The sequence below is a fragment of the Thamnophis sirtalis genome, unplaced genomic scaffold (genome assembly GCF_051295495.1).
Source record: "Thamnophis sirtalis isolate CommonGarterSnake01/CBP01778 unplaced genomic scaffold, rThaSir2_p1.2 scaffold_3, whole genome shotgun sequence".
NCBI classification, from domain to species: domain Eukaryota; kingdom Metazoa; phylum Chordata; class Lepidosauria; order Squamata; family Natricidae; genus Thamnophis; species Thamnophis sirtalis.
Window position 1 is genome coordinate 26,505,736 of NW_028261383.1, and position 22,060 is coordinate 26,527,795.

At 41.1% G+C, this 22,060-nt stretch overlaps 1 protein-coding gene across 1 annotated transcript; it reads left to right on the forward strand.

Annotated features, from left to right (window-relative positions):
- The first annotated feature begins 3,621 nt into the window (after positions 1-3,621).
- LOC106553755 (E3 ubiquitin-protein ligase TRIM7) lies at positions 3,622-15,972 on the forward strand. The gene is made up of 7 exons (XM_014072321.2): positions 3,622-4,101; positions 5,416-5,517; positions 7,821-8,048; positions 9,771-9,793; positions 12,214-12,323; positions 12,642-12,674; positions 15,028-15,972. Exons 1-7 carry the CDS (start codon positions 3,622-3,624, stop codon positions 15,537-15,539), a joined length of 1,488 nt encoding a protein of 495 aa, XP_013927796.2. The 3' UTR covers positions 15,540-15,972.
- Positions 15,973-22,060: the final 6,088 nt, after the last annotated feature.

A 22,060-nucleotide genomic window follows, 5' to 3' on the forward strand; every position in this document is an offset into this window, starting at 1 on the left:
TTATAGTCATAAGTGGGAAGAGATAGGTACTAGGAAGGAAGAGAATAGTAATACAGTAGGTAATATTACAGTGTTGTGGGAATTATTTTAGCAGAGTGATGGCATTCAGGAAAAAAATATAGGTACAGGTAGTCTTTGACTTATGTACCTCCACAACCAAACCCAAAATTTATGTTGCTAAACAAGACAAATTGTTAAGTGAGTCTTGCCCCACTTTACAATCTTGCTTCACATAGTTAAGTGAATCACTGCAGTTATCAAGTTAGCTTCCTTATTGACTTTGCTTGTCAGAAGGTCACAAAAGGTGATCGCATTACCCCACGATAATGCAATTGTCATAAATGGGGAGCCAGTTGCCAAGCATACAAATGTTGCTCAGTTGACCACAGGGATACTGCAATGGTGTCATTGTTTTCAGTGCCATTATAGCTGAACGGTCACTAAACAAATTGTTGTAAGTCAAGGACTACCTGTACTCTGAATTCCTGAAGGCACCGTTATAGTATTGGGAAATGCAATTAACTGCAGTCCTGGTAGATCAGAAAAAAATGTCAGATTGAAGTCAGCTACCTTATTTAAAATGAAGCCAATTTAAATGTAATTTAGTTCCTGCTTTTGGGGTGTTTTTTTGTTGTTCATTTCCTGCTTTTGATTTCCTGGTGCTTCTGTAGTTGGCCATCAAGGCCAATCACAAACAATACATTATAAATCAATAAGGACAGGCTGCAACACTCAATTCACGGAAGGCACCAAATATAGGTAGCCCTTCAACTTACAACAGTTCATTTAGTGACGGTTCAAAGTTGCAAGGGTACTGAAAAAAGTGACATGACCCTTTTTCCACACAACCATTGCGGTAATCTGTATGGGTCACATGATCAAAATTCAGACGCTTGGCAACTGACTCATATTTATGACCTTGGAGGCGTCATGTGATCTTCTTTTGCGATTTTCTGACAAGCAAAGTCAATGGGGAAGCCAGATTCACTTAACAACTGCGTTACTATCTTAACAACAGCAGTGATTCACTTAACAAATGTGGCTCGTAAAATGGGGCAAAATTCACCTAACGTCACACTTAGCAACATAAATACTGGGCTCAACTGTGGTCACAAGTCAGGGCTACCTGTAGTAGGAACTTGAAGAGACCCTAAGGAACCAATCTATAGCTAAATCAGAGGAGTAATTTCAGCATTCTTTTCAAGTACAAAGTAGGGTTCAACACATGGGACTAGTTTACTTCCCCAGCCATCATTCTAGAACCCGGAATTCTGGGAGTTGAAGTCCACACACTAGATGTTGTTGTTTTTTTTGCAATAATGAGTTATATGCCATAAAGTCGTTTTAGACTCCTAGCTATACCCTGTAAGATGCATTTTCTCCAGAATGATTAAATGCACTCAGCGGCTCTGCCACAGAATCTATTACCCTTGCTGCTGCTTCCCTCTTTTTAACAGAATCATAACAAGAGTGGGAAGGGACCTTAGAGGTCTTCTAGTCCAATCCTCTGCTCAAGCGGGAGACCCTATACCAGTGATGGCTAACCTTTTTTTTCCTCGGGTGCCGAAAGTGCGTGTGCGACATCTGTGTGCCTACACCCATAATGCAATGCCCCTCTCTCGCATGTGCAGGAGGCCCCCTCACGCCTATTTTGTGGGTCTCCCTGAAACCAAAAATGGGGTCTTGCCCCCCCTATGGGTGTGCATCTCCCACATGGGCGATAGAGACCCAAAAATCAGCTGCCTGGAGGGAGGTGCACACACATGTGCTGGGTGACGGCTTATGTGCCCACAGAGGGCTCTGTATGCCACCTGTGGCATGCATGCCATATGTTTGCCATCATGGCTCTATACCATTCCAGATAAGTGGCAGTCCAAGTCTCTTCTTAAAAGCCCCCAGTGATGGAACCCCCACAACCTCTGAAGGCAAATGGTTCCCATTTCCCAGATCAGAGCCCAAAGTAGGACAAGGAAGAAAATATTTGAACCCCCTCTCCCAACTAACCAGCTTCCAACAACACCCAAAAAGCCTTAAGGGTAGCTGGAGAAGGGGATTGTAAAAGTTCCTTCCAGCCTCTTGCAAATTGAGATAGGGGAGGGGTTGGGTTGAGAATTGAGCTTTAAAATCCATCTCAATCCCAATGTGGAGGTGCAACTCAGCTGGAATTTTCTCTATTGTTTGTAATGTTAGCTCTAGTTGCATTTTACATTCAACTTGCAAGAGGCTGGAAGGAACTTTTACAACCTCCTCCTATTTTATTGCAATGTAAGACACCCAGCATCGCTTTCGATGGCCAGATGCCTGACGCAGGAATTTAATGACTAAAAATAAAAATAAATTGCCTATACTGAGTAAACAGGGAGTGGATATGACCGCTAAAACTTGCTTTTTTCCCCCCCTGGCATTTCCTCCAGAATGATTTAATGTGCTCATTGGTACTCCCAGTTCCCATTCTGCTGGTTCTTTCCTCATTCCTTCCACCTTTCCCAAATCAGAGCTCAAAGTAAGACAACGAGGGACTTTTAAAGAAAATATTTGAAACCTTCCCCCACCCCCAGCACTACTAACCAGGCTTCCAACAACGCCCAAAAAGCCTTTTAAAGATAAACTCGGCGTTTGTAAAAGTTCCTTACAGTATTTGTAAAATGGAGACGACGGGGTTTGGAATCGCGCCTTAAAATTCACTGCAACGGATTAAACCCAATGCGGCAGTTGCACCTCAGCTGGAGTTTTCGCTACTGTTTGCAATTCCGGCTCCCTGTATATTTGCATTTTACAATCCCTAGTTTATTGCATCGAAAGCCGCTCCGAGCCGCTTTCGACGGCGAGATGGGTGGCGTACTAAGGAATGCAATAAAAAAAATAAAAACTAAGAATAAATCCATTTCGTATATTGAGTAAACAGGGAGTTGGGAGGATCTGTAACCTTGCTTTTCTTTTCTGGCATTTTCTCCAGAATGATGCACGTTTAATATTTATAACGTTAGCTCTCTCTATATTTGTACTTCATATTAATAAAGAGAGAATATTTGTGGCTCAGGGTTGATGCGGAGTTTGCTTTAGGTTAACATCACCAATGCTAGTAGTCCTACTATTAGGACTACTATCACGATTACCAGCACTGATGATATTACCCAGTTTGAGTCGTGAAATGTCTTGCAAGAAAACAAGCGCAGAGAGGAGAGCACCAAGGACTTTCATATTTCATATCCCCTTTTATTGCACCGTAAGCCGCCCAGAGTCGCTTTCCGATGGAGAGATGGGTGGCGTGGAAATTTAAGGACTAAAATAACACTACCAACAGCACTTAAATGCCATTTTACAGCCCTCTCTAAGCAGTTTTTACAGAGTCACCATTACTGTATCGCCCCCAACAATCTGGGTCCTCATTTTACCGACCTTGGAAAAGATGGCAGGCTGAGTCAACCTTGAGTTGGTGAGAACTCGCAAAACAAATACATTTCCTACCCTGAGTAAGAAGGGAGTGGCGATGACCTCGAAGCTTGATTTTCTTTTTATTTGCCCCGTTTATGTGGTTTTGCAAGCGGACTTTCCCGTAACAGCCGAAATCGAAAAGGAAAGGAGCGGTAAGAAAGTTTCAAAACTTTTCAAGCCGGGGCCATGGCTGCTGCGGCCAGGAGTCCCCTCCGGGACCTCTACGAAGAAGTCACTTGTCCCATCTGCCTGGAGTGTTTCAAGGAACCGGTGACCATAACCATCTGCGGGCACAATTTCTGCCGCGCCTGCTTGAGCTGCTACGGTCAAGGACCCGAGAATAGCGGCACCTCCTGCCCCCACTGCAGAAAAACCTTCGACCATGGGCAAAACATCATCCCCAACCGGCTGCTGGCCAACGTGGTGGAGATCGCGGAGAAGTTCCAACGGGCGGAAGAAAGCCCGGCCGAAGCCAACTTGTGTGAAAAGTTCCAACGGGCGGAAAAAAAACCGGGCAAAGCCAACTTGTGTGAAAAGTACCACCAACGCGTGAAAGTTACCTGTGGGCAACAAACCGTCTTCCACTGTGCCATCTGCGGCCCCACCAAGCCGACCAAGAGTAACCATGGGAGCCCAACCATGCAAAAGGCCAACGATACAACTACGGTGAGCAATAAAAATCCTTACTTGTTTGGACCCGGGTTGCTTTTCCCCCTTTTCAAAACCCTCTGGGAAGGATGGGAGGAAAGAATTGGGGGAAGGTCGCCAATGCGCATGCTCAGTAACAATGTTGAGCAGTCAATCCTAATTAAGTGATCCGAAGCCGACTGGCTGCAGCTGTTGGCTGGCGAGCCGTTTAAAACGCGATTTAACGGTGATTTATTTTTGCAGCTGTTTGTTTCTTTTTTTTTTTTTGTTTAAATCGTAATTAGAAGGTGGTTAGAGGATGCCTTAGGGCTGCGGGACAGAATTGCATTACCTAAAAAAAAAGTTGCAAATTGCAATCAATTGCATCTCCTTCCCGGCATCAACTGACATTGTTGAGCTAAAAGACACGTGTGGTTGTCACTATTCGGATTATTTTCCCAGTAATAATCCCGTTGTGCGTGCAAGTGAATTTTCTTGGAGAAAATACTCCGCGTTGGTGCTTTCCAAAGAAGGAAAGGCACTGCTGGGAAATAGATAAGAAACGACCAAGTTTATTAAAAGCACCACCCCCGCCCTCCTCCCCCCCATCGTGGAGAGAGGAGAGAGAATGGGCATCACAGCACAAAGATCAATGAAGCAGATTGAAGAAACAAAAGGAAGTTTTTCCTTCTCTGCCGCACACGATTTAAAGCGGGGCAGGGTTGATCACGGAGTACTCACTTTACGATTAAAAAAGACAAGATTGGCAGTGCCAATGCAAAAGATTTGCATTGCAGTTCTGCCTTTATATCACTTGTGATGCTGGTTATTTTCCTGCAAGCCTGATCTAAGAAATCTTGCCATCCATCTTACAAGCGATATTTGGATTTCGAATCTGCTGAATGGAGAATGAAATGAAATGGATCTGATCTACCAAGATAGTTGGTAGTTAAAAAGAGGATTTAGTGGTTGGAATTCTTAAAATACAATGTGTGCTGCTAACTCGACTGAGCCCAAAAGATGGGAGCTGGGCCAATAAGCTAGTTTCTTTTTAAAATATAATGTTGATCATCTGGTAGAAAGGTTTTTAAAAAACAAAAATACCGGTAATCTGAATATTGAAAAAAAAGTAAAGAAAAGTAACAAGCAAGTGTATAAAAAAATGGCTTCTGGTCTTTACCACAGTTTTGAGTCCTGCACTGTACAATTTATATTTTACCTCCTATTTCTCAAGTTACCATGTGATTTCCTCCTTTCCATAGTGTACCTTTTCCTAATAACCAAACCAATAAATCACACCAATAAGATGACTTCCAAAGATAAATTAAATCTTGGTTGTCATTTTCTCCCTAGGAACACACTGACAGGAATACATTGGTGGAGATGCTTAAGGAAGGAAAACAAAATGTGTTGGCACAACAGTCAGACAAAAAGAAGAAAAGCAAGGATTTGCTGGTAAGTGTTCCAATATCTCAGGGGTTGCCACAAAAAAGAGGGAGTCAAAGTATTCTCCAAAACACCTGAAGGCAGGACAAGAAGCAATGGGTGGAAACTAATCAAGGAGAGAAGCGACTTAGAACTAAGGAAAAATTTCCTGACAGTTAGAACAATTAATCAGTGGAACAGTTTGCCTCCAAAAGTTGTGAATGCTCCAACACTGGAAGTTTTTAAGAAGATGTTGGATAACCATTTGTCTGAAGTGGTATAAGGTTTCCTGCCTGAGCAGGGGTTGGACTAGAAGACCTCCAAGGTCCCTTCCAACTCTGTTATTCTATTCTATTCCATTCCATTCTATTCTATTCTATTCTGTTGTCATCCTTTCTAAGTGAAGGGAAAAATAGAGTTAAAGCCACACTGTGATTAGAAATAGCGACTGGTAAATATGCATTATTATTATTATTGTTATTGTTATTGTTATTAGGTTGGTGTCAGCCAGCCTGTTGCCTGCTGCCATAGAATAGGTGGGAGGGAACAATGGGGAAGTTTACATTGCAGCTATGCAAGTGCGGTTATCTCCAAGGACATGTTCCTTAGTTCTGGTATGCTGTGGCCTCTAATTGCCTAGTTACAAGAGGGGTATACTTTGTTTGAAGATGCTGTGTTCCAATGTTTTGCCTCAGAGCTTGCTTGAAATTGTCTGCTTTCTGTTTGTGCCCAGTGAAAGGATTAGAGCACACAGAGTGTAACCTAACTCAGTTTTTGATATTCCTGCTGAGCTAAGCTCCATTGTAACCTAATGCATAGATAAAGCTTCCAGGCTAATTGCCAAGCTTAGCCAAAGTATAAATATAATCTTTATTCTCATTGTACTTAAATACAACAAAATTGGTTTTAACCTCACTGGTGCAAAATTATAAAAATAGAAAGAAAAAGGGGGAAAAAACCTAGCATGTGCATGGAGTGATTGTGGTTGTATTTAAAAGTCTCACAGCCCAGGGATAGAAACTATCTTTAAACCTGTTTGTTCGGCTGGCTATACTTTGATGCCTTCAGCCTGATGGTAGAAGTGCAAAGAGACACTGACCAGGGTGTGAATCATCTCTGAGTATTTTCCTTACTCTGGTAAAGCAGCGACATCTGGCGATGTCCTCCAGTGGTGTCAGAGGGCAACCAACGGTTTCTTGGGCCGAATTGATCACTCTCTGTAGTGCCTTCCTGTCCGCAGCTGTTAAGCCATACTGTAATACAATATGTGAGGACACTTTCTATCTGTTGTAGCAACATAATGTGAGATAGCACCCCCTAACAAACTCTGGGCTACCATATTTTTTGGAGTATAAGACACATCTTTTTCCCTAAAAAAAAAAAGGCTGAAAATCTGGGTGTGTCTTATACACTGAATGCAGCATTTTTTGCCTCCCGAAACCCCACCCCCTTCACCAAAATGGCCATGCAGAGCCTGTAAAAATGATTGAAAAACGTGCCATTTTTTGCTCAATTTTGCCACACACACCCAGTTCCCAGGAGCATTCTATAAGCCGCCAACGGGCTATGCATGCTTTTTTTTTTTTTTACACAAAACAGGCCTGTTTTCACAAAAATTGGGCCGTTTTTTGCTTATTTGCAAGCCCCCTAAAGGCTTATCTGCAAGCCCCCTAAAGGCTTATCTGCAAGCCCCCTAAAGGCTATTCATGTCTTTTAAAAAACAAAACAAAACAACAGGCCTGTTTTTGGGAGGTCTTCTTTTAATTCACCTCTTCAAAACCTTGGTGCGTCTTATACTCCGGTGTGTCTTATACTCCGAAAAATATGGTATATGCCAGAAAATGTATTTGTTTTACCAGTGGTGGGATTCAAATTTTTTTATTACTGGTTGTGTGAATATGGCTTGGTGGGTGTGATGTGGCTTGGTGGGCGTGGCTTGGGTGTGGCAGGGGAAGGATACTGCAAAATCTCCATTTCCTCCCCATCAGCTGGGACTTGGGAGGCAGAGAATAGATGGGGGCGGGGCCAGTCAGAGGTGGTATTTACCGATTCTCCAAACTACTCAAAATTTCCGCTACTGGTTCTCCAGAACCTCTGGATTTCAGCGGTTGTTGTTGTTGTTGTTGTTATTGTTATTATTATTATTATTATTATTATTATTATTATTATTATTATTATTGTTATTTCATAATGGAAAGGGAGAAGAGTTAAAATCAGGACAATTGATTTATTGCTTTTGCTATCTCTGAATCCCCAATTTTAGCTCTACCCGCTCCATATTTGCAGCTCTTTTTTTTACAATTTATCTATTATTTGTTTATCTATTTCTTCAGAGACAAATAAAAGCGGAGCGAGCAGAGGCGACATCTCTGTTCAGAGATCTCCACCACTTCCTGGAAGAGCAAGAAAAACAATTCCTGGCCCAGATGGTAGAAGTAGAGGAGGAGATTACCAGAAAAAGAGATTCCTTCATGTCTTTCTTTTCCCAGGAACTTTCACTCTATGAAACGATCATCCAGAAGATACAAACTTCTCAGCAGCCCAACAACGCTCTCTTTAAGGTAGAGTTCTTTGGTGCTTTTCCTTGTTGCCATTTCAAGGAAAGGTTAAGGTTGCTTTCATTCTACATTGCTGTGCAGGTAGGCCCTGACATACAGCCATAACGGAGCAGTGGCGGGTTCTGGATCCCGTTGCAACCAGTACACTGCAACAGGGATGGGAGTCTGCCACGTGCATGCGCGCAGCACACGCACAGTGTGCACATGTGTACTTACAGCCCGCGACGCTCCAACTGCTTGGCGGAGTGTCACGCAGGCGCTGTATGTGCCATGTGCGTGCGCGAAAGCCCGGATCAGCTCAAATACAGGTAAGGAGGGTGGGCGGGCACTGTACTGGAACAGCACCTGGTGCTCCCAGCAGGCACTAGTACATCCGTAACGGGGCGTAGTGGTCATATCCCACCACTGTAACGGAGCCTGCACATTACGTTCATAAGTCATAACTGCTGTAAAATAAACTCAAATCTGAGTTTATGACCTTTTTTCTGGCGGTTGTTTAGCAAATCACCATGGTCATTAAGTGAATCCACATCATGAGTTGAATCAGTGGTTTGCTACGGTCTTGGTTGTGCCAAAATCTGGAAGTTAAATATCGGTTTCGGCAAAACTGTAGCACAGGTAGTCCTCGGCTTAACGATCACAGTTACGGCCAAAATTGATGTTGCTAAGTGAGACATTTGTTAAGTGAGCTTTGCCCCATTTTACGACCTTTCTGGTCACAGTTGTTAAATGAATCACTGCAGTTGTTAAATTAGTAACACAGTTGTTAAGTGAATCTGGTTTCCCTATTGACTTTGCTTGTTAGAAGGTTATAAAAGGAGATCACAGGACCTTGGGACACAGGTTATCTGAGGGAGCGTCTCTTGCTGATCACATCTACCCCGACCTCTCAGAGTGGGGAGGCAAGGAATATTCGGGGTCCCATCCCTGAGGGAGATATACCTGGTGGGACCCAGAAGAAGGGCCTTCTCTGTGGTGGCTCCCTCTCTCTGGAACATCATTGCCCCAAAGATTAGAATCGCCCCCACTCTAGCACTCTTCTGGAAGGCACTGAAGACCTGGTTCTGCCAGAGGGCCTAGGGAACCCAGAGCGAGATGGAGCTCATTAATTGGCTCATGTGAGGTGCTGTTGCTGGGGCAGGGGAGGGGTGAGAGGTGGGGGTGTTTTTTGTTATATTGTACTATATTAATTTATTTTTGTTAGTTTTTTATTGTTTTAAATGTGGTTTTATATTCTGTAAGCCGCCTTGAGTTGCCATGGGCGAATAGGCTGCAAAATAAATCCAATAAATAAATAAAATAAATCATAAGTATGAACCAGTTGCCAAACATATGAATTTTGATCACATGATGATGGGGATGCTGCAAAGTCCGTAAGTGTGAAAAATGGTCATAAGTAGCATTTTTTCCCCCCAGTGACATTGTAACTTCGAACGGTGACTAAATGAAGTGTTGTAAGTCGAGATTCTATCTGGGGCCTCCAGTTTGTCATTTCTTTTTTTTTTCTTCTTCAAAGTGATTTTGCTGAATGCATTATATCCTTGTTTACTGCCCAGAGTTCTTTTGGTAGTTAGATGGCCCTTTAAATTTCATGAATGAATGAATAAGCGAATGAACGAATGAAGAGTTTACTTGCCATAAAATTCAGTACCAGCAAAAGCTATGACAGAATTCTTTCAATTCCTACTCATGGCATTACTTATTTTCTTTCTCTTCTCCCTCCAGGAAATCTTAAAAAGCTTCCAGAGGTATGTAGATCCCATCTTTCCATTCCCCATTTATTATTATTTATTTTATTTTATTTATTATTATTTATTTTATTTTATTTATTATTATTTATTTTATTTTATTTATTATTATTTATTTTATTTATTTTATTATTATTTATTTTATTTATTTTATTATTATTTATTTTATTTATTTTATTATTATTTATTTTATTTATTTTATTATTATTTATTTTATTTATTTTATTATTATTTATTTTATTATTATCTATTTTATTATTATTTATTATTATTTATTTTATTTTATTTATTATTATTTATTTTATTTTATTTTTTTATTATTATTTATTTTATTTTATTTATTATTATTTATTTTATTTTATTTATTTTTATTATTTATAATTTATTTTTATTATTATTTATAATTTATTTTTATTATTTATTATAATTTATTTTTATTATTTACTATTTATTTTATTTATTATTTATTATTTCAGATAGTCCTCGACATATGACCTCCATTGGGCCCAAAATTTCTTTTTTTAAGTGAAACATTTGTTAAGTGAATTTTGCCCCATTTTACGACCTTTCTTGCCACAGCTTTAAAGTGAATCTCTGCAGTTATCAAGTTAGTCGCACGGCTGTTAAGTGAATCTGTTTTTCCCCGTTGACTTTGCTCATCAGAAGGTTGCAAAATGTGATCACCTGACACTGACACACATTGCAACCGTCATAAATATGAGTCAGTTGCCAAGCATCCAAATTTTGATCCTGTGATTAAGGGGGATTCTGCAACAGTCGTAAGTGTGAAAAACAGCCATAAATAACTTTTTTCAATGCCGTTGTATCGTTGAACGGTCACTAAATGAAGTGTTGTAAGTTGAGGACTACCTGTAGTGAAAGGGATATCACTGCACCTGCCGTTGGTCATCCACATTCATTCTAAGCAAGGAGACCCTTAGTGGCATATTTTGCACAGCATTGAACTCCGGTTTCATTGCAACAACGGAGCAGAGCAAAACCAGAAGTGTCTATTCATGATGATGGGCATATGTGGCCGCTAAAAACCTTGGATGTTGCTAAAGGTCTGTAGAGATTCTCTGTCATCCAGGTCATGGTTGTCCCAAAGGTGCTTTTTCAGGAGACAACTGAACTTTCTTGGGGCTTTTTTGAAGATGTTTCGCTTCTCATCCAAGAAGCTGATTCAGCTCTGGCAGGATAGTGGCGATAGTGTCCTTGCAGACAGCTGCTCATTTGCATCTTTTTAGAGGGTCATTGAAACACTTGGAGGTTTATCTGTGTCCTTAGGCTCACCTGAGTAGTGCAAATGGTTCCTGCAGTCTGCTATTTTGTTCTCTGGAAATCCATTCCTGCTCCCTCACCATTCAAAGGGTGTCCATCCCAAATTGTATAGCTAAAACCCTGTAGAGATTCTCAGTCATCCAGGTCATGGTTGTCCCAAAGGTGCTTTTTCAGGAGGCAACTGGACTTCCTTGTTTTTCCTTTTGAAGACATTTCGCTTCTCATCCAAGAAGTTTGACCAGCTCTGACTCTGACAACTGGATGAGAAGCGAAACGTCTTCAAAAGGAAAAACATGAAAGCAATTAAATCAACATTCATTTTTGTCCTGGCTTCATGGTTACAGTTGTTCTACTCAAAAACTGAATACGGCCTTTGGCTTGGAAAAAGCCAGACACCACAAATGGAGGCAAATATAGGTGTCTCAGGATAATGTTGCAGGATCCAATCTGGGTGTAGGTCATTGGGGCCAAAGGTTTAGTCTTTTGAGCTTTTGGACTCATGCTGAAGCCCATCCTCAGGGAACGTCTCTCTCATCAGAATGTATACCTGCGTATAGAGACATTCCCTGAGGATGGGCTCCAGCACAAGTTCCAAAACTTGGAAGACTAAACCTTTGGCCCCTGCAACCGATCCAGATTGAATCCTGCAAAGTTGCACACTCTTCATTTGGGGAAAAATAGTGGGTGAGATGATGTTATTGTACCCCAAGTTGCAATAGATAACTATTACTAGGGCAACATTGGCAAGAATAGTAATAGCGCTTAGACTTATATACCGCTTCATAGTGCTTTTACAGCCCTCTCTAAGTGGTTTACAGAGTCAGCATATTGCCCCCAACAATCTGGGTCCTCATTTTACCCACCTGGAAAGGATGGAAGGCTGAGTCAATCTTGAAGAAGCTCTGTTGATGATAGTCATTATTTAAAATGTCTTCTGCATTTAAGAAAAGAGGAAGAAACTGGAATTTGTTTACTTCCAGAAAATGTTGTGCTACTCAGAAATCTTCTCCCCAAAACATCTTCTGCTCTTTGTCTTTTGCTATACTGCTGGTGCCTTAAGATTCTGTTGTTTCTTTCCAACCTATGCAAGGGAATTTTTGATGGGGCAGACCGAAAGTTTCATTGTTTCATTTCTCTAGTGAAGAAAAGATTACAGACCGTCCATCCTTCCAACCTGCCCTGAAATGGAGAATTTGGGACTTCTGTGATATCAATCACACCTTGAAAGAAATCACGGAACGCTTTAAAGGTAATACATGAAAATTTTATGCCAACTTCCCCAACCTCCCAGTTGATGAATTGCAAGATTTTTGTTGAGGGCAGCAGTGAATTTGCTAAGACATTCCAAGAGTTCGCACAGATTTAAAAATTTGCTCTGCTTATATGTGGCTGGACCTCACCAAGACTCCATGGAAAACTGATTTCAGCATTAAAAAAAAACCGAATTGAGTGATAAGAGGCACACAAATAAATATCTGTAAAATTAACTGAGTGGTATGCTTCATGTTATTGTTGTAATATCAGTGTTGTACATGATAGAGCAATGCTTTTCCTATTGTCTTTTCAGATACTTGGTTATCTGGCCTTCAGCTGCAGAAAGGTAAACCTGGGGTAGGGGAATTGATGAAAAAGATGTAACTAATAGTGAATTATAATAACAACATTGGGGGAATAACAGAGTTGGAAGGGACCTTGAAGGGAAGGCTCATCTCTGGCATCCTACATGATTGCTAGGCCAGACTGATTGACGCTGGGCTTCCTTGCTTTTGTTAAGGTCTTCAAAGGAACAGTAGTATTAAAGGAAAGCTCATCCTTCAGAATAACTCTTTGAAGATTACCTCCTTTCCCAGCTCCTCTGCCCTTTCCATATGCTCCAATGTGAAGGGGAGATCCCCGATCCCCTCACTGAAACCAGGCCAAATACCACGTTTCCCTGAAAACGAAACATAACTGGAAAATAAGCCCTTGTGTGATTTTTCAGGATGCTTGTAATATTTTTGCCCCACCTTTGGCGACACAATTGTTAAGTGAATCACTGCAGTTGTTAAGTTAGTAATTGGTTGTTAAGTGAATCCAGCTTCTCCCTTTGTTCGTCAGAAGGTCACAAAAGGGGATCACATGAAGGCATTTCAAGGGTCTAACCCAGTGGTGGGATTCAATTTTTTTTACTACCAGTCCTGTGAGCTGGAGGACGTGGCTTGGTGGCATGTCATGGGAAGGATACTGTAAAAGCCCCGCTTGCTCCTGATCATCTGGGACTCAGGAGACAGAGAATAGATGGGGGAGGAGCCAGTCAGAGGTGGTATTTACCGGTTCTCCGAACTACTCAAGATTTCCACTACCGGTTCTTCAGAATTGGTTACACATAGAGAGACAGAAGAGTTTTAGAAGTATAGAGATCAAAATGGCAGACTAAATGAACAATATGTCTCAAGTCAGGCCTATCTTCTTTAGCATCAATTTGCTTTGTGGTTCAAAACAATCTATAAAAATAAAAAAGACTAATTAAAAGAAAAACAATCTGAAGTGTCTTCTTAAAGGCCTCTATGTTAGCCACACCTTCCATCTGAGGCAAAATATGTTCAGAACAGTGGTGGAAATTCAAAATTTTTTACTACCAGTTCTGTGTGTGTGTCTTGGTGGGCATTGCTTGGCTTAGTGGGCGTGGCAGGGAAACCATACTGTAAAATCCCTATTTCCTTCCCACTCCAGGGGAAGGATACTGTAAAATACCCATTTACACCCAATCAGCTGGGACTTTGGAGGCAGAGAATAGATGAGGGCAGGGCCAGTCAGAGGTGGTATTTACCAAGTCGCCGATCTACTGAGAATTTCCCCTACTGGTTCTCCAGAACTGGTCAGAACCTGCTGAATACCACCTCTGGTCTAACCTGAAATGGGAGCCCACTTCACCTCCAGGGGGAGAATACAGGTAGTTCTCGACTTACAACAATTCGCCTAGTGACTGTTCAAAGTTACAACGGCGCTGGAAAAAAAGGGACATCACATTTTTTTGTACTTGTGACTGTTGCGGAGTCCCCAGTCAAGTGATTTACGTTCAGAGGCTTGGCAACTGATTCGTATTTATGATGATTGCAGTGTTTCAGAGTCATGTGATCCTCTTCTGACAATGGGGAAATCAGATTTACTAAGTTAAATTTAACAATTGCAGTGATTTACTTAATACAAATGGCAAGAAAAGTTGTAAAATGGGATAAAACTGATTTAACAAATTTCTCACTTAGCAACATCAATTTTGGCTTCAGTTGTGGTCGCAGGTTGAGGACTATCTGTATTCTCTTCCTGGACCTCGCTAGTTGGCATTCTTTTAGCTGATGGGGTTCAAAACAACCTTTGCTTGACCAGGTGAGACAGGTTGACATAATGAGATGATGTTACTTCTGGTCTCAGCTTTATGGTTGAGCTAGTTTTGAATGCTGTCTGTTGTTTTCTTTGTGATTTTGTATTTCATGCCAATGAATTGTATACTGTTAGTCCTTGTCTTACTACCATTCATTTAACAATATTCTGAAGTTACAATGGTCTTAGAAAGAGCGCTTTATGGATTGTAAAGCACTTCCAACTATTGCAAATGTTGCAAAATGTTACACCCCCCCCCCCCACTGCCCCTGATGTTACAGGATCAGTATATGTGCAGGGCAACAGAAGAAGACACAGCCGATCAGCTGCGACTCCGATCAGCTGGGACTCGGGAGGCAGAGAATAGATGGGGGCAGGGCCAGCCAGAGGTGGTATTTGCCGGTTCGCCGAACTACTCAAAATTTCCGCTATCAGTTCGCCAGAACTGGTCAGAACTGGCTGAATACCACCTCTGCTTTTAACTGAAGGAGTATTTGATTCATGTGATTTTGTTTTTAGGGTTGGGTATTTCTATTCCAGATTAAAGCTACTTTGCTTCACTTTCTTGATCTTCTTCCTCTCTCCATGAACAGCAAACATAACCCTGGATCCAGACACAGCTCATCCTCAACTCACCCTGTTCCTGGATGGCAAAACAGTGGAACTAGGCGAACGTTGTCAAGAATTGCCCAACAACCCTGCAAGATTTGACTTTCTGTCTGTGGTGTTGGGACGTGAAGAATTCAAGGGGGGGCGGCATTTCTGGGAAGTCAACGTAGAGAGTCAGAAAGAATGGGCAGTGGGGATTTCTCTGAAGAGTGTGAAAAGAAAGGATTCGTTCTCCTTGAATACAGCAGAAGGGATCAGTATGTTGGGAAGATGGCGTGGTGATTACAGGTTCTCCCTCCCACCTAATCCTCTTCCTCACATCCCGGACAAGAAATTTAAAAAAATCCGGGTGTATCTAAACTGTGCTGTGGGGAAGATTTCATTTTTTGATGCCGAGACTGGAACTCTGCTCTATTCAACAACCTCCTTCCCAGGAGAGGTCGTCCTTCCCTTCTTTTGGCTGGGGTCATACGCCCAGCTCAGCCTCTGCCAATGAGCCCTTCCAGTGGGGCCCCTGTAAGAATTCCAGATGTTGGCACCAACCCTTGTTTCCTTTTTTGGCAGTTGGGTTTCCTCGATGTTCAGGAAGAATGCATCACACACGCACACACACAATAAAGCAATACAGAGCAGAGCTGAGGTGGCGCAGTGGTTAGAGTTAGCGGTGGGATTCAATTTTTTTTACTACCGGTTCTGTGGGTGTGGCTTGGTGGCAGAGGTGGGTTCCTAACAGTTCGCACCAGTTCGGTAGAACTGGTTCGTCAAATCTACCAAACCGGTTAGAAGAGGTTCCACCAGAAAACAGGCCACACCTACAGAAGAGGTTCCAAATTTTTTTGAAACCCACCATTGACACACAAACACACACACACACACACACACACTCACAAACAGAGAGAAAGAGAAAGAAAGAAAGAAAAAAAAAGAAAAAGTGAGAGAGAGATGAAAGAAAAAAAGGAAAAAGGGACAGAGACAAAAGGAAGGGGAGAGAGAGAGAGAGAGAGGAGGGAGAGAGAACACATGGCTGGCAAGCTACTCCCAACAGGTCACATGGCTGGCAAGCCACTCCCACAAAGGAGACCACACCCACAGAGTAGGTTCGAAATTTTTTTGAAACCCACCACTGCTTGGTGGGCATGGCAGGAGAAGGATACTGTAAAATCCCCATTCCCTCACAATCAGCTGGGACTCGGGAGGCAGAGAATAGATGGGGACGGGGCCAGTCAGAGGTGGTATTTACAGGTTCTTCGAACTACTCAAAATGTCCGCTACTGGTTCTCCAGAACTGGTCAGAACCTGCTGAATACCACCTCTGGTTAGTGTGCAGTACTGCAGGCTACTTCTGCTGACTGTTGACTGCCTGCAATTTGGCAGTTCCAATGTCAACCGGCTCAAGGTTGACTCAGCCTTCCATCCTTCCGATGTGGTTAAAATGAGGACCCAGATTGTTGGGGGGCGGGGGGCGAACATGCTGGCATTGTAAAATGCTTAGAGAGGGCTGTAAAGCACTGTGAAGCAGTGTAGAAGTCTAAGTGCTATTGGTATTACTGGTAGTCCTCGACATAGGACCATCGGTTTAACAACAAATTAAAATTATGCTGAAGAAAGTGATTTAGAACCTGTCCTCAGAGTTATCCCCATTGCACTACCTCCTGTAGTCATGTGATTGTGATTTGGGCACTTGGAAACTGGCTTGCATTTACTGTATAATCATTGCCGCATTTGATAGTCAAGGGATCCCAATTTCCAACATTCCTAGCTGACTTTTGACAAGGAGAGTCAATAGGGGAAATTGGGATCGGCTTAACATGATTTGGTGAATGACCCTGGCAAAAACAGGTTTTAAAATTAGATGTGGTCACATGATGTCTTGTTTATGGCCATGTCACTTAATGATGAATTTTCTGGCCCAATTGTCATAAGCTGAGAACCATGTGTAATATAATTTATTTGTTTTAAGCATATTGTGTTACCGGTAGCCTACTGCCCAGTACTAATAACTGGACAGATTCCCTGTTAACAAATCCAAATCACTTCTATACCTATCCATTTTTTTTTAGCATTCTTTAAGCCATCTCCCTTAACTTCATACAGTGCATCATTATTTGATTAAAGATAGCAAAGGCCATTTCCGGATAGCAAACCCAATCAAGATTGTAATTTTTTTTTTAAAAAAAAGGTATTAACAATAAAACCAGAATATCTTTATATTCCAGTGATGGATTAAAAAAAAAACCCTATATAGTTGTGTAATAGAATTTGTAGCAGTCAAACATGATATACATAATATAAAGGATTAAATTATGGCAAAACAAAAGGAAAAATGGATTAATGAAATGCAATTGGTAGAGGGCAGAAAAGTGAAATACTTAAGACCAATCACTATGTTATTCAAGTGTTTTGCAAACGTGCAAAAAACAACAACAACCCCACACAAAGTAGAAGAATAAACTTTTTAAGACCGAATTGCCAAATTATATCTATTGTTTTTTGTTTTTTACTCAGGTTAATTAATAATTCCATTGCCCAAAAGGCAAAGCAAATCTGTTAGAAAGAAAGCCTATACTGTATAAACTTCAATATAGTAATAATGATCCGACATCCATTAAATGCCCATGCGAGAGTGAGCTTGCATTGGGAATACAAGCATTCTCACAATCCGATGGACCACTTCACGAATTCTAATTCCTAGGCTGCTTTGGCAATGAGACACGCACACACTGCAGACTGGGTGAAAAATGGTGGTTTCTGGTTAGACCAGAACACTTTTATTAGGAAAGTTCAAAGAAGGCTAGTCAGCAGTTAATTCAAACAAAGGATCTCACAGTATGTTACAAATCACTTCTTGATTATACATTCCGGCAGAGAGGCAGGGAGGAGGGACAAAAGGTACTCTTTGATAAGGGGAAATGAGGAGGTATGGAATTGTAAAACACATCCTGATAAGGAGAGCAGGAAGGAGGAACAAACGGTCTTAGAATTGTAAATCATACAGAGAGCTACATTAGGCATATGGGAATGACTGATTTGTTACACGAGGCGGCAAAAGGATGCAAGGCTAATTCTGTATGTTTATATCTCAGATAATAGAGGCCTCTCATCTCTGTGTGTATCTGTGTATTGTTATTCACATAGACACCCGAAATGAATTCGGCTTCCTTATCTAAAGCTTTCCCAGGACTGTTCTTTCCATATGGCTCTTTGGCAAATGTTCATTGGGATCTTTTTGATCCAGATAGAATTTCTATCCTATCCTATTGATCCCAACTAATTTCACCCAGCCAATTATGGGGTAATTTCCCACATCTCCTCCTTTTTTATTTTTTTAAATGGAGGCAATTGCCATGGGTTGTTTCTTTCTCACAAATCCCCCTTCCATTGGATATCCAGGGATTATTAATTCTGATGTGTTGACACTTATTAATAATGCGTGATGCTTCTGGATAGTTGCGTCCGCAATACTCTGCATAGTGGATCTCAATAATGGTATTATGCATGGCAACATAGTTAATCCCAAAAATATCATCCCAATAAAAAATAAACCTTGCTTCCAATTGTTAAAAATACCTCCAAGCCAACCTTCAGTGTCCAATATGCCTTTCCAAGTTTGTACAGGAACATGTGCAGTTTGTATCATAGTTCGAGTTATTTTTTCTATCACAATTCCAGAATCATCAATTTGTATACAACAATTACTAAGATTAAATTTACCACACACTCCGCCTTCGGCAGCGAGCAAATAGTCTAAGGCTAAACGATTTTGCATAATATAAGTTCTTGACAATACACTTTCTTTTGCAAGCTTAGTTAATGCCAATGCAGTTTCATTTGTAATTACTTCTAATACAGCTTGTAATCTAATAATGCGATTTATCATATATATCGGCGTTCTATATCCCCATGAACCGTCTTGTGCCCACGTCGTAGGATCATAATATGCAATAATTCTCTCAGGGGGCCACTCATCATCCTTCCAGTTACCTATTTTTATCCCTTTAGCAAGATCTATTGTACGTTTACGTCTTTCAAGAGTATCATATACAGGGACTCCCAATTTTTGTTTTTTCTCTATAGGCATTAGGAAGAATGAAGGCTGAATCGCCCCTAAGATACATGACCCATACCACCCCGTGGGTAACATATTATAGGCAAAATTACCACATATCCAATATAACCCATCAGGTGAATTCCACACAATAGTATCATTTTCAGGGTCTGAAAGTCCTCGTAACTTAGTTACTTCCAGCAATGAGTTTTCAGGTTTGGTCATATTAGTTTGTGAAACCCAAGTGTTATTTTCCCACTCATTAGAACATTTTAAAAATCCCATAGGTTTATTTCTTTTAGTCTGATTATTTTTATTTCTGGTATAACATATGTGACCTATTATATGAGAAGTAACTTGCCAGGTTTCATTGAAGTTGTTATTAAAGGTGAAGTTCCCTTTCCATTGTGCTATTTCAGTATAGTTTGCTTCTTGTACATGCCATGGCCAGCGATCTCCCATAGTGGTTCCTCCACATACAAAACAATTTTTTAACATAAGTTCTGTAGCAACTTCTTGAGCCAAATTAATAAACATATTTTTTGCTTTTGGAGGTGTAGGTAGATCGTTAAGTTTAGCAATCTCCTGCTCATAACTCCAAAAAAACTTTACAGGTTGATTTGTCAATTTTGTTGCTTCAGTCTTTACAATAATATATCCATAAGGATCCTTTCCTGCTTTATCTATACCAATACCATAATGATAGTATCGGGTGCCTAAAGTACCTGCTACCTGCGCAGTAAGGCAGAGTGGTGTGCAGTGATGGGATTGACAATCAGTAGTGACTGGAGTAATAGAAAGATCGAAATTGTTAGGTCCATAGCCACTTGTATACCAATATACACTCGGTTGGGTATAGCCTCCATGTGCTGAAAGTGTCGAGCGAGTGAATAAATATCTATGGTTTTGGATATATGATTGTTCCCACGACTGTCCTCCGCAGGTTACCCCCGCGGATCCTGTTCCTTGCCCTATATCAATTGCTAAACATGTATCAAAACAAACAGTAATGGGTGCCATTCCCTTTGAAACATTATGGGCTATGTACCCTGATAATCTTTGTGCTGTAAGAAATTGATGTTTTAAACTAGATCCTCCTTTGTAGCCATAAACATAAATGCTACTTGTTATAGGTCCTACCGCTTTTGGTTCATAACATTGTATCCCATTTGGTGTATAGCATTGATTGTATTGTGTATTGTTATGTGTGCATGGTGGTATTAAGGTTCCATTGCATTCAGGTTTCATAGTATAATATATTAAGGTCATGGAAATTTTTTTTGCCTTGTTTGGTTTTTTGTAAACAGGCTGTGCAAATGTCCTCTTTTATCTCTCTTTTTGTTTGGTGGCGAAAGCTGTCTCCTCCTATCTCTTGTTGATAACTCAATAGTGTTAAGAACCACTCACTAACTGGGGGAAATTTTATACTTGCTCTTGAGGTTACTTCTGTTTTTATTATTTTATTAGGTAACCCTTTTTGGTATTGTGTGCATTGATACCAACCTATAGAATTCTCTGTAATTCTTATTCTAATATGTGATGAGCAGCCATTCTCTTTCGGGTGTGAAATACCTCTCACATTTTGGATTGCCTTTTTGAATTTTGCAGGCAAAAATTGCCATGTAATTAAACACGCTGCAGCTGGATTTTTCAAATAACAAGTTAAGGTAACTTGTGTATTGGCTTCTCCATATGTATTGTGAGGGTAGATGCATATCCCTTGAGAATTGCAGTTTTCCCCATTGGAGTATGGAATGATCGCTCTTTTTGAGCGGTTGTGTGTGAAAGGAATTTCTTGAATATCCTCCATTATTTTCTTCTTATTTTTGCGTTCATATTCACATGCCCCCCATATAATTAAAAGCATAATTCCCATTCCCAACATCATCAGCAAAAGGTGCAACAGAAAATGCTTACAAGACATCGGAAGAGCCAAAAGATCCCAAAATCCCATTTCCTGTCCAGGCGAAGGTCCTCTGAAAAATGGGCATCGGGGCTGGCGTACTCTGGGAACATATGACCGGCCAACGACCTGTTCCGGACGGATTTTCATCTTGAGTACTAGATATCAAAAGAGGGGTCAAGAGACCCTTGGTGATAGTGGTTATAAAAAGGATTGTCAATAGCTTGTTGTACTGTGGGTGTAATACGGAGTTCAGTGTGAGAAGGATTGATATAGGAAAAATATTCCTCAAGATACTGTTCAATTATCACAATGTCACACGGGATCCTGCAATGAGTGCAAAGCACACAGTAATGACAGTGGGAGCAGCAACAGGCTTCGCAGGGGCACGGGCAGAACCAGCACATTGGTTGCAATAGAAACTTTAGTCGTCTGTTGTTTGAAACAAAAGGGATAGGCTTGCGTCGGGATCTTTTTTATCATCTGTCTTCACTGATTTCTCATGAAACGGTCGTATGCATCTTCCAGGAACCCACAACACTCTGTCCGGGAGTTGCACAGCAGCGTATCCACGTCCCCAAGTAACGAGCTCCACTGGGCCCTTCCACTGAGGGTCTGGTAATTGTCTGTAATAAACAAGAGGGTGGGGAGAGACTACGCTACTCTGAAAATGTCTTTCCCCAGCTGTGGAAGCTATGGGTGAGCCTGTAAGATTCAAAAAATTCTGTGTGTATAAGGCTTTGCTTAAACGGTTTTGGATTTCAGGCAGCCCTATCTTAAAGGGGCCTTGCTGTTTATCAAGCATCATTTTTAGTGTTAAATTTGCTCTTTCCACAATTCCTTGTCCTTGGGAATTGTATGGGATGCCAAATTTATGGACAATTTTCCATTGATGTCCATTATCTGTTTTAATCTCCAGGGGGCTTCCTAAGACTGAAAAAGAGCGCATACAATGGTTGATCACTTGTTTGGTTGTTTCCCCCCGCTGTGGGCTTGCAAAAATAAAACCTGAAAAGGTATCCACTGTGACATGAATATATTTCCAGGGTGTAAAAGAAGGATATTGTGT

Excerpts from the sequence above, each read along its gene's own strand:
- LOC106553755 (XM_014072321.2), top strand. The coding sequence starts at position 3,622 with ATGGCTGCTGCGGCCAGGAGTCCCCTCCGGGACCTCTACGAAGAAGTC. Across the intron at positions 5,518-7,820 it reads AGAAAAGCAAGGATTTGCTG|AGACAAATAAAAGCGGAGCG; the intron begins GTAAGTGTTCCA and ends CTATTTCTTCAG. Across the intron at positions 9,794-12,213 it reads ATCTTAAAAAGCTTCCAGAG|TGAAGAAAAGATTACAGACC; the intron begins GTATGTAGATCC and ends TCATTTCTCTAG.